The sequence below is a fragment of the Quercus lobata genome, chromosome 4, assembly GCF_001633185.2.
Source record: "Quercus lobata isolate SW786 chromosome 4, ValleyOak3.0 Primary Assembly, whole genome shotgun sequence".
Classification (NCBI taxonomy): Eukaryota; Viridiplantae; Streptophyta; class Magnoliopsida; order Fagales; family Fagaceae; genus Quercus; species Quercus lobata.
The window spans coordinates 6,820,268-6,833,053 of NC_044907.1; the positions used below are offsets into that span (position 1 = coordinate 6,820,268).

Here is a 12,786-nt window from a genome sequence, read left to right on the forward strand (position 1 = left end):
TCTCTCTCTCTCTCTCTCTCTCTCTCTCTCAGAGGAATCCCTTGAGCTGGAAAACGCATTTTTGGCCCCTTAAGGTTGAACCAAACGGGCACGAAGTCAGTGTCATTGCCGTAATGGCGCACCTTATTTCAATGGAGAAGTCTCTTCCGACAAAGGATGAAAGCAAAAATGATGGTGAAACAAGCAGAGGCCAAGATCAAACAGTCGTTCCCACTGATGCAGTAAGTACAAGTTGTGACAATAGTAAATTAAGTAAATTTTGTCTTTTCTTGTCATTTTTATGGTTCATATTTCATTATATTGATTAAATTTTCTTTAATTTAATGTCATATATATTGCCAATGTAATATAATAAATTTTTTCGTAGAAGGTGTATTATACTAATAAAACTATAAAAATCAGCTCTTAAATTGTTTCTCAATGTTTTTATTTTAAATATATTTTGTATTTAAGAGTAATGATATATTACAACATTTTCACTATATTATCACAAATTTTAGGTAGCAAGTTATTACTGGTTATATAATTTGAGTCTATCACTGACATCATTTTTTTTTTCTTCTCTCCCTCTCTCTCTCTCTATGTTTGGGTAGAAGCTGAAAATAGGTGTAAGTGGTTTGACAGAGAAATAGAAGTTTAAACTATTTTATACTTCGAGTCTTGATATTTTACGGTTAACGGAAATGGTTTTTTTTGTTTGTTTGAGCTTTCTAGCCAACCCAAACACTTCTCATGGTGTAAAATATTTTCCATATTCTTTTCACACTCTAAACAAACACAATTTAAGATTCAAATATGTACATGTAAAGTGCTTGGATGTGTCAATACAAAAAAAATATGACCCTTACACATATATACAAACCTTAACGGGGAGTATCATCTTTAGATAGGTTCTTGGGGAATGACATTTCATGAAATCTTAAGGGAGCTTAGTGTTATTTATCCAAAATGAAATATAACATGTTAAGAAAAAATAAGGTAAAAATAATTACTAAAAAAATGCTAAGGCAAGTGATTGTACAATAATCATTGGTGTAATTAGAGTCATTGCCAATGTCATGTTTTTGAAGAGGTGCTTAGGACCTTCACAAAGGTCTAATTATTGTAATTTATTGCCAATACATACAAGTTATATTGTTGCCCCTTGAACTTTAGCCCATAAATGATTTTAGTATTTTTAGTTTTTAACAAACTTAAAATGATCTTTTTAAATCTATAATGTGTCTAACATAAGTAATTATTAGATGCTCTTTCATCTCACATTCATGGTGAATTCCATTGATTAGATTTATGGTGGAATCTACAATGAATGTAAGGAGTATGATGTCATCATGCTACAAAAACACCTAATAATTTTCTGCCTAACATAAGGATGACATTAATTTTTAGTTTGGCCATCTAATCATTTTGTTATAGATATTTAACACGTTTTGATGCAGGAACAAAAAATTATCACTTTAAATTATATATGGTTTTAAAAAAACCACTTTATATTTCAAAGACTAAAATTGATCATACTCTAAAGTTTGGCAATAAACCATGTATTTCATCTTTCTTTCTTTATTGTTTATTTTATTATTATTATTATTTGCCCGCCGGGGGGGGGGGGGGGGGGGGGGTAATTGCAAAATCCACTTTAAATTATAGGGAGGGTTTTCAATAAAAAATTTAAGAACTTGTAATTTACAACCTAAATTGGACAAAATTATAAGATTGCACCCTACTCTACAATTGACATTTTGAAACTAAGTTGACAAATTTTCCCTTTAAAAATTAAATGACTTCTTGTATGATTTGTGATTAGTTGTATCAACCTGTATTGAAGGGTGGCAATTCCGACCGCCCACACAGACTAGTCCAAAAGCATAGATATCATCATCAGCTGAATGTTGTGCCTAAAGTTTATTCAAAGACTAGCCTCACCTTGCCAATGACGATTGGAGGAAACTCCATTATGATCTTTTGCTTATGATTTGGCAATGCGAGTGTGAAACTCTTGGCCGTATCTAAGTGTATGTGTTTGAAACTCCCTCTTAGAGAATTAGCCTTAACCCATGGTTGTCAAGATCGTGATCTGGATCATAGGATCGTACGATTTTACAATCTCACCTCACCAAAACGTTTAGGATCGCACTAAAATCGTAAAAATGGTAGGATTGTGTAGGATCGTATAGGATCGTTGGATCATATGGGATCTTACCGATCCTACCAAAAACATAAATTTTTGGTTTTTTTTTTTTAATGAAATTTTAAGGGTTTTTATTTTTTTCATGTTGTGATGGTATAACTTTTTATTTTTTATTTTATAAAATTATGTTAACCTAAGCAAATGTTTTCTAATTTCTAGTTCACTTGTAATCAAAATAAAGGAATGCTTCATCATTTCTAAATGAAGAATTTGATGTTGGCTTTGCTGCCTTTTAAGTTATAATGTTGTTAAATTTATTTGATCAATATATTAATTTGTGTTCTAATATTACTAAAATATTTTTTTATATATAATTTTATTAGTTATGCTTGTATTTGTATATTGATTGATTGATTTTTTTAAGCATGCTCTTTAATTGTTGATGAGTGGTATAACTTGAATAGTTGAGTGTGAAATTGTATCTTGATGTCTTTTGCAGTTTTAGTATGCAAATATATAATATCTACATAGATGATGAAATAGAGGATGATGATTAGGAATTTAGAATGGTGATTATAAGAACCTTAGAATGGGAATAATTAAATGTTCATTTCACCTTAATATTCATCTTGCTTTTAGATTTCATCTTGCTAACTTATTTTGGATTTCAAACTTGGAAAATATTTTCCATATGTTTTGATAAATATTATGGTAATTTGGTTGCTAATTAAACATTTATTGAAATTTTTAGATACATTGGGTCAAAACTTAAACATATTTGTTTCGTTAGTATAAATTTAGCGATGTATGACATGCAAATTACATCATATGATACAAATCTAAGGGCACGTTTGGTATACTGTAATGATTATTACATGGGAATAGGAATAAGTATTACAATGAATATATTAAGTTGAAATGTAATAAGTATTACTATTCATTAGTTTGGTAACCATTTAAGAATAGAATTCTGAATATACATCCACAATTTAGTAGAATATAAAAGGAAGATGTAATTAAATCATTTTTAAGTCAAATTTCCTAAAATACAATTATTTTAGGGTGTTCAAAATAGAGCTAATAATTAACAACATAGAAAATTTATTTTCTTTCCTTTTGAAGATGTGGCAACTAATGGCTTTTTAGGAAATTTTTTTAAAAAGTTATTACATAAGGTAAAGGAATAGATATTCAGTACTTTTGATAAGGAATGGTTATTCCTCACTTTGAAGAATAGTTATTCATAAGAAAAAAATATTCATTATAATAAAAACATAACCAAACAACCGAATAGTTATGCCATAGGAATATCTATTACATTACAGTATCTATTACAGTCTACCAAACGTGCCCTAAGTTTTTTATGGATGAATTTATAATTTACATGATTATTCAACATACAAGCCATTATCAATGTATTTTTTGCTTTAAATATGAAAATATGTAGGATCTTACGATTCACGATCCGATCTTATGATCTACGATTCCATCTACTTTCAACAATCCTACGTAGGATCTCGATTTTGACAACCTTGCCCTGACCCTTAATTTCCCCCACTCCACAAGAACTTATACTTGTAGAGTGGCAATCACACTAAAGAGGCGCCTTGCACATTAGTGCAAATCCTTACATTCAACACACTTGGTTGTTAATCAATTGTGGGGGCCTTTTTGCGTCAATGGGCTAAAGCCCGTTCTGCTGCACCAAGGCCTGTGAACTAGTGGGTAAGGGAGTTGAGCCTGGCCTTATGGGGTTACACTAAAGGCCAGCATGTGCGTAAGCCAGTCATGCCCAATGTTTAGACATAAGGGAGAATGATACAACTAGCTCGGTGTAGTAAGTGACGTCACAACAAAGTGGTTATTACAGCAGACAAAACAAAAGATACCATAGCAAAAAAACTAATACAACAAAAACGATAATAAAAGATATTACAGCAAAACAACTAATACTGCAAAAATTATAAAAGGCATTACAGCGAAACAACTAAGTCCGCAAAAATAATAAAAGACATTACAATAGAATGACAAATAGTATTAAACACTACGTCATAATAAATAATAGCAAGAATGTTGAACAAGCTAAAACAAGCCACTGCAGAGCAAAAGCAACAACTCTAAGCAAGCATAATGAGGTTAGCTCACTCCCCAATCCTAGGTCGAGTCATTCAGTAGGAACTAGCCCAAGAAGGGAACCAAATGCCAACATGGATAACCTCGTTATAGGGTTTTGTCATTAAAGTTATTCGTGCTGGAGAAAGGGCCTAAATGGTTTTAGATCTCGATTTATAGAGTTGCAGAGAGTGGGAATGTCAAGAGGGAGAGAAATGATGGTTTATTGATGCATGCCTCAGTTTCTGCCATGTTTTCCCTCTTTCTTTTTTACCACTTTCGTTCTTTTCCTTTGTTCTATTACTCTTAGTTTTTTCTTCTTATCCTCTCCGTAGGTTCCTCTACCTATGGCTACCTCTCCCCTTTTATATTGCTTCATTCTATGGGATTTCTACCTTTTGTTCCGAAGGCTTCACCAACCCTTTTTGGTTTCTTATGGGCATCTCTATAGGATTACCCATTGACCTGTTGGTTGCCCGGCCACTACCTTTGCCCAAAGTGTGCTTGCTACACCACTCCTCACTCCATGACATAGCTCCCTATTTTGTTTTTCCCCCTCCCCCTTTTTGCCTTACCCGAATGGATAAAAATTGAAGGCTCTCTCTCTACCTACCCCTATGGCATGCATGACATGCTTGCCTCTTTTGGGAGAAATGCCATCCTAATAAGGCATTTTCCCCAAAAGAAGCCTCGGCAAGAACCCCAAAATAGACTTCTTTTCTCCCCGTAACCAAACCACACCCTCTAAATCCCTTGACTAAAGGCCCACCTATCTTGTATTGGCTAGGTACAAGTAGGTGGTGCTCTAGCTCTCGTGTGTGAGTTTCATTATCCTCTGTGTCTGTCTTCTTTAGCTTCCACGCCATTTTTGCCATTCTTGCTATATCTCATTCCATTGCTCGTCCTACATTTGTGCTTATCTTCCATAGCATGAAGGATGTGGGCTCTTGGGCTTCATCATTTCCCTTTATTCCCTCATGGGCTTGGACAATGTGTTCGTAGAAGTCCCTACCCATGCAACTTGCTGGGCTTCTACCCCTGTTGTTTCTTTTCTTAAGCATGTCTGTGGGCTTGTTGGTTGCCACTCCTACCATGCTAGCCTATTAGGTTTATAACCTCTTTCCTTGGACTTCCCCTACCCATTTGGCTTTACTTTTACCTCTTAATATGTCCATGGGCCTACTGGCGGCCATTCCTGCCATGTGGGCCCACTAGGTTTGTTACCTCTTTCCTTGGGCTTCCCCTGTCCATTTTACGTTGCTTTTACCTCTTAAGGTGCCCATAGGCTTGCTCGCTACCATTCTTGCCATGTAGGCCCACTAGGTTTGCTACCTCTTTCCTTGGGCTTCCCCTGCCCATTTTGCTTTGCCTTTACCTCTTAATGTGCCCATAGGCTTACTCGCTGCCATTCTTGCCATGTAGGTCCACTAGGTTTGCTACCTCTTTCCTTGGGCTTCTCCGAGCCATTTTGCTTTGCCTTGACCTCTTAATGAGCCCATAGGTTTGCTGGCTGTCATTCCAACCATGTGGGCCCACTGGATTTGTTACCTCTTTCCTCGGGCTTTCCCTGCCTATTTTGCTTTACTTTTACCTCTTAATGTGCTTATGGGCCTGCTAGTTGCCCTGTCATGCTAGCTCATTGGGTTTATTACCTCTTTTCCTGAGTTTTTTCGGTCCATTTGTTTTACTTTTACCTCTTAATGTGCCCGTGGGCCTACTGGCTCATTCTTGCCACGCTGGCTCATTAGGTTTATTACCTATTTTCTTGGGTTTCCTTGGCCTACTTGTTTTACCTCTTCCGCTCCCTTTTTCTTTCACCTTTCCTTATTGTTGGGCTTCTTTTACGGTTAGGCATTTTTTTCAAAAAATGGCATCAACAGGTATAAATTTAAGCAATGTTACACAACTAAATAACCTTTTACTGATTTTATATTTTGAAAATCTTATTGTTAGATTACATGTTCTATTGTTTTTAACATTTATGTCAAATTTTGTGCTAAGAGCGTCCACATTAGTGGAGCCATAAATTTAGCTATTTGGCACCACAAAAATCTACTTAATCTATTTTACTTTCTCACTTTACAAAACTCTCAACATTAGTGGTTTTATTTTAGTTTTCAACATAATAAAATAATATAAACAACACTATAAAACAATATATCAACTACAATAAATAAACATCACAACCACTGCTACCGCCACCGCCACACCACTCGAGTGTCCATCTAGGACGATAATTACAATTTTTAATTGAATGGTTGTGGAGATGGTCATATCTTTTCTTTTCTTTTCTTTTTTTCAATATTAAACGTAATTAGTTTCACATTTAAGTCAAATTAATATTTTAACTCAACTTAAAGAAAAAGTCATAAAAAAAAATCATTTTTTTGGCTAAAAAAAAAAAAGCAATCACATTGATTAAAAGATAGAAAATATTAAATAAAATAACAATAAATTTGAACCAAACATCAACATTTTATTGTATAAGAGCAACCACATCAGTTCGTGTATTTTACACATCCATTTTTACAATAAAAACTTACTTTTTCTATTTTACACATCCATTTTTACAAAACACCTACATTAGTTCATCTATTCTATCACCTCTTTTATTTAAATAATCAATTTTCTCAATTTTTTTTATTATTTCTCTCAAGTAACCCCTATACATACACGCTCTCTCTCTCTCTCTCTCTCTCTCTCTCTCTCTCTCTCTCTCTCTCTCCATTTTTTCTGAAATGTTGCTCTCTCTCTATACCCATCTCTCTACCTCTATGCCCATTTCTGAATCAACTCTCCCTCTCGGTCTAGATCTACACCATCTTAGTCACAAGTAGAAGCACCGATCACAATCACAAGCTTCGATCCACACCATCTTGGTCACAAGCATCTCGGTCACAAGCACAAGCACCGATCTCCCTAACTCCTGAGCTCCGATCAGGCTCCGATCAGGCAAGACCCATACCCACGAGCTCCGATCAAGCGAAACCCACGAGCTCCGATCGTTCCAGTCAAGCACCGATCGTTCTGATAAGCATCGATCTGTCTCTTTGTTGTTTGTCCGTTTGGGTTTGTTTGTGTGTGGGTGTGTTTGTGTATCTCTGTGTTTTTTTTTTTTTTTTTTTTTTGAGCAAGTGTATCTCTATGTTGATTTGTTTGTGTGGATGTGTTTGTGTGTGGATGTGTTTGTGTGCATCTGAGGAAAAAGAAGAAAATGAGAAGTTACTGAGTTTGTTGAGCTCGGAGAAGAGAGAAAGAAAAGGAGCGAACGGAAATTAGTAAAATAATAAATGGACGAATTACAGTAACCGTGTATATTTACACGATATACACGGTTATTGTAGCTCGGGTTGAGATATACACATTTTTACACAATTTTAGAAGGACTGATGTGGAGCATTTTTGAGGTAAAATGTGTAAAAATTGTGTTTTACATGATTTTAGAAAAACTGACGTGGATACTCTAAGATTTAAGAAAAAAAAAACATTTATTTCCCCATGACTCTCCTTTCCAAAGTTAAATCTACACCAAATATTCTTTAAAAAATCTATACATGTACTTCTTCCCGTCTTTTTCTTCTTCTTCAGCTCATTTTAATTCCTTTAATTTGTTTCCTCACAGCAACTTCCAAGTTTGTAGTTTGCATCATTTTTTTTCATTTCTTTCGGTTTACACATGCAACAACAAAGACAGGTGCGTCCCTTTCTCAACAATTTCTTTCGTTCCCTCTCAGCTCACTCCCTCTTTTCTACATCCGGTCTCTCTCTCCTTTGTCCCACGTAGACTCCTCTCTCAGCTCACTCCTTCTTTTCTACATTCAGTCGATCTTGAGTTTTGGTGGCGATGCTAATCTTGATTTTCTGTTGGTTTTGGGTGTCAGTGTCTCTCTCTCTCTCATTTGTCTCTGGCTTAAGAATTGTGGTAGTTGGTCTTTCATTGGTAATGCCTTACTCTATGATGGAGTTATGATCATGATGGAAAGCGGTTCCTTCATGCTTAAATAATGTGTTGTCATTGGAAAGAAAGAAATGCTGCTTGGTTTTTATCAACTAGGGTTGTGCCTCCTTTTTATTGAATTTTATCACTTATATGCTAGTTAAACAAAGGATTTTTAATGAGTATAAAATTAGAAAGAAGCTGAAGAGTGAAGATTGTCAGCTATTAAAGGATCTAATTACTTTTGTTGAGAAATAAAATAAACACCATTCATAATAAAAAAAATAAAAAAGGAGCCATAAAATTAAAAAAGAAAAAAAATATACATATATATATATATATATATATAAAGGAGAAGAGGAAAAACAATGGTGACCTGACTTGCGCCTGTTGAGACTGCGATTCCTGCAATTTGTTATTCAAAGAAAGATCAATTACAGTAATAAATAAATTGAAGGTGAGAAAGATTATTAAAGAGTGAAAAGCAAAGAGACCTCTGATTGGGAGGAGCATAGCGCTTGATCGCTGGGTCTGCTGTTGCTGTTGCTGCTGCGGCTGCTGCTGTATGTGTAGCTGTAGGTGTAGGGTTTTCCAGCATCTCTCTCATTCGTCATGTGGAGGCTCTCACTCAGATACCCATTTCTCAACCCAGATCAAAGAAGAAGACCCTTCAAATCTATTGGTTTTTGTAGCATCACCAATGCCAAAGATATCCAAGACATTTCCTGGGAAATCTCTAACTTTCTTGGACATGACAACTGGCGGTCTTTCATGGCGTCCTCAGACATACCCATGAAGCTAAACCCAGAAGTTGTTCGGTTTGTTCTGCACCAAAACCAGGTGGGTGACCCCAAACGCCTCTTAGATTTCTTCAACTGGTCCAAATCCCAAATGGGTATTCCTCAGAATTTAGATTCTTTCTCTATTCTTGCTGTTTTGTTATGCAATTCCAATCTCCTTGGACCCGCTAGTAGGTTGTTACAGCAAATGATAAGAACACATTCCGGGTCGTGTTTGTTGGTTTTCGATTCGGTTCTTTGTTGCTTTAGAAATAGAGGTTCTAATCCTGTGGTGTTTGATATATTGATTGATAGTTATAAGAAGATGGGCATGTTGGGTGATGCGGCAAATGTTTTTTTGGGTGCCAAAAGCGGTCACATTATGCCCAGTTTGAGGTGTTGTAATGCTTTATTGAAAGATTTGTTGAAAGGTAATATGATGGAATTGTTTTGGAAGGTGTTTAATGGGATGCGGGATGCTAAAATGGAGTTTGATGTTTAATGGGTTTTTGGTTGTGGTGTCTGGTTTTGAGTTTCGGCGGAAGGGGTGGGGAGATCGGCGAGGGAGATTGGCGCTGGGGTGGGTTGGAGCTTGGTTGGCAACTGGGCAGCGAGTAGGCAAGGTGGGTCTATGGCGGCTGGGCAGCAGATCAGCTTGGTGGAGAGGAGAGATGCTGAGTGAGTCTGAGGAGAGAGAGGGCAACGAGAAGAATAGGAAGGAAGAGGAAAAAAATAAGAAAAAAAATTATTTATATATATATATATATTTTTTTTGGTAAACATGGAATTATCATTAACTAAGAAACACTGACAATAGTACCAGTTCTACAAAGTCTAGAGCGATATACACCCATTATATCATCATAAAGGAGCTGCAAAATAACAGGGGAGGGGAGACAAAAACTAAAGACAATTATGCAGAAGCCGATCCCGGTTTAGCTAAAGCAACGGCACAAAAATTTGCTTTCCTGAAGCAATGCGATAATTTAACTTGAGGCAGACGTAGCAACAATTCCCTGCAATCATCAACAAGACCAGACAAATCTCCATTAGCATTGGCATTGTTAGAAACTAAGGAAATTGCTGTGGTTGCATCAAGTTCAATCTCCACAGCAGAAATTCCCCTTTCTAAACACAGCCCCAGCCCATCCCTCAAATTATTTAAATATTACTATATATATATATATATATATATATTACATTTGAGCGCTAAGATTTTTTTTTTTTTTTGACTTTGGCTTTGGCTCCTCCTTTCCTAGTTTTATGCTAAAAGTAGCGATATGGCTTTTCAGCATCATTTGATTCATAAAGTTATTTTTTATGCATAATTGTAAACTACAAAAGTTTAAAATTTAAATACTTGATTATGACAAAGTTATTTATCTTTAAACATTTGAAAATTTTGCAAATATACAGAATAATGGAAAAAAAATGTAATCTTACCATAAATTTTTTAAAAATTCATATCCAATAAAAAAATATATTAATTGATGTAACATTATTTAAAATTATATCGGGTAAGTTGAATCGATCCCAACCATAAATATTCTTTTACATCACTTTACACATACTCTTTAGTATAATATCCACAATTATACTCGAAATCTGGACGTGATCATGTGATTGGGGTGAATTTATGCAAATAACCTCCTTCTTCTCTTTATTTATTTTTATTTTTATGAATGTAGGACTGGACTTCTCCCGGATCTGATTGGGTTCTCAACCGCTGTAACATATCAATGGAATTAAGATCCTCTTTGGACGATATGGGCTACCCCATAGAAAAAAACGAAGGAAATCCAACAAAAGTCACTTGTCCAAAAGTCCCATTAAGGCTGCGAAAATCCAAGGGAAGCGAGGACTACTTTGATCCTGCAGTTATTTCTTTTGGTCCTTATCATCATGGCAAAAGAGAACTCCAAGAAATAGACACAATCAAAGATGAAGTCATGCTCAAGTTTATTAAAGAATCTGGCAAATCGTTTCTGGAATTTTACTATAAGGTACGTAATATGAATAACGACACTAGAGCTTGTTATATTGATTGTTCGAAGGAAAATTATTGTGATGATACGCTTGCATTGATTATGCTCCGAGACGGTTGTTTCATTTCATATTTATTGGACATCGTGGTAGATAAGAAGTGGGACAAGGTATCAAAGCTAATTGTTAATCATGGAAGCTCATTGGGATCTAATTATGTAATTAGGGACATGTTTTTGTTGGAGAACCAAATTCCTTTGGCAGTTTTAGAACTTTTGATGAGCCTTAGATACAACAATAATAAAAAAGTAGTACCAAAAATGATCCAGCAATTCATTTATTATCTATTTTGGTTCATACCCTTAGAGGAAGCTCCAGAAGATAAGGATGAGGAGCCACAGGATCATTGTCTCCTTAAATGTATACAAAGTCATTGTCTCCTTGAATGTATGCAAAAAGAATTTTCCAAAGTTGTTGATGGAAAGAAAGAACGTACTCTCTGTTTCAATTTTGTTCCATCATACAGATTTTGTTTATGGAATCCATCTCCAAAAGCCTCGAAAAAGGAGCAAGATCCTGCAGATGATTGTCCATCATATCGTTCCCTTAGTGAACTTAAAGCTAAGGGGGTCCATTTCAAGCCTATATATTGTAGTCCTCATTCATTAAAAAGAAGAAAATTATTTTCTTTTAATGATGTTGAATTCATACCTGGCTTTTTCTATGCACAGCTTAAGCTTCCCCCTTTGATCCTTACTTATGATACAACAATAGTGTGGAAGAACTTGGTAGCCTTTGAATTGAGTACTGCATGTGAGACACAGATTGTTATTACATCTTACGTCAATTTCCTGAATGCACTCATTGCCAATCCTGACGATGTCAAAGAGTTGCGCTCAAAGCGTATACTTCTCAACGCTGCAGGCAGTGACGAAGAGATGTTTAAATTTTTCAAAGAGATATGCACAGACTCAATTCAAGATAACTCAATTTACAGAAATGTTAGAGAAGATATTGAAAAGCACTGTAGGAGCAAGATAAGGACCTGGGCGGCTGAAATAATTTACAAATATTTTAGAAACCCATGGTCTGCTCTTGGTTTATTTGCTGCTACTGCTGTCGTTGTTTTAAGCTTTGTGCAGACTTACTTCACTATCTATTCTGGAAAAAGATGAGTGCATGGAATCCATTTGCAGCTACCTCAAAAAACAGCAGATAAAAAATTATTAGCATTTACTACTGCCTCAAAATGGAAGCCTCTAGTTACTTGTGATATTAATAAAAGATTTTTCTTTTCTTTTTATTTTTGGGGGGGCTTCTAAAGACGCTTTGAATTTTACACACTACTTCAATTTAAATTGTCATTGGACCTATTGTTTCTCAATTAATTGGGCACATTTACATTGTGTTGTAATTTGTAATAGTGTATTGGTGTTATTAAGTTCCATTTATGGCACTTCTGGTTACATCAACCTTGTTTAGTGTTTTTTCTTTGAATAGAATTTGGCTACAAAACAAACCGAGAAAGAAAAAAAACAAAAAACAAAAAACAAAAGCAAATACACCTTGTCTTGTGCCTTTTAGATTATTATAGCATTATGGGTTTATGTAATGTATACATTTAGTGCATATATTAATCATCCATTTTAAGAAATGTTTATGAGAAATTAGAAAAAATGTAAAAAAAAGTTAGTTATTTTTAAATTTTTTTATAAAAAGTTTCATAAATAATTTACTAATATATACCCTAAAGATATACATTAATGAAACCTTGGTATTATTATTATTATTGTGGGGCCTGAAATCTGAGGACTCAGCCCACTTTGTATTAAAAGCCCAAAACCCAG

The 12,786-nt window shown here is 35.0% G+C and overlaps 1 protein-coding gene across 2 annotated transcripts; it reads left to right on the forward strand.

Annotated features, from left to right (window-relative positions):
- The first annotated feature begins 4 nt into the window (after positions 1–4).
- LOC115984205 (UPF0481 protein At3g47200-like) lies at positions 5–12,405 on the forward strand. 2 transcript variants are annotated; one of them, XM_031107174.1, is made up of 3 exons: positions 5–221; positions 10,645–10,959; positions 11,671–12,405. In XM_031107174.1, the coding sequence occupies exons 1-3, from the start codon at positions 114–116 to the stop codon at positions 12,112–12,114; spliced, it is 867 nt and encodes a 288-aa protein (XP_030963034.1). In that variant the 5' UTR covers positions 5–113; the 3' UTR covers positions 12,115–12,405. The 2 variants fall into 2 exon arrangements, with proteins under 2 accessions (XP_030963034.1, XP_030963031.1); XM_031107171.1 differs by having other exon boundaries at positions 10,645–12,405.
- The last annotated feature ends 381 nt before the right edge of the window (positions 12,406–12,786 follow it).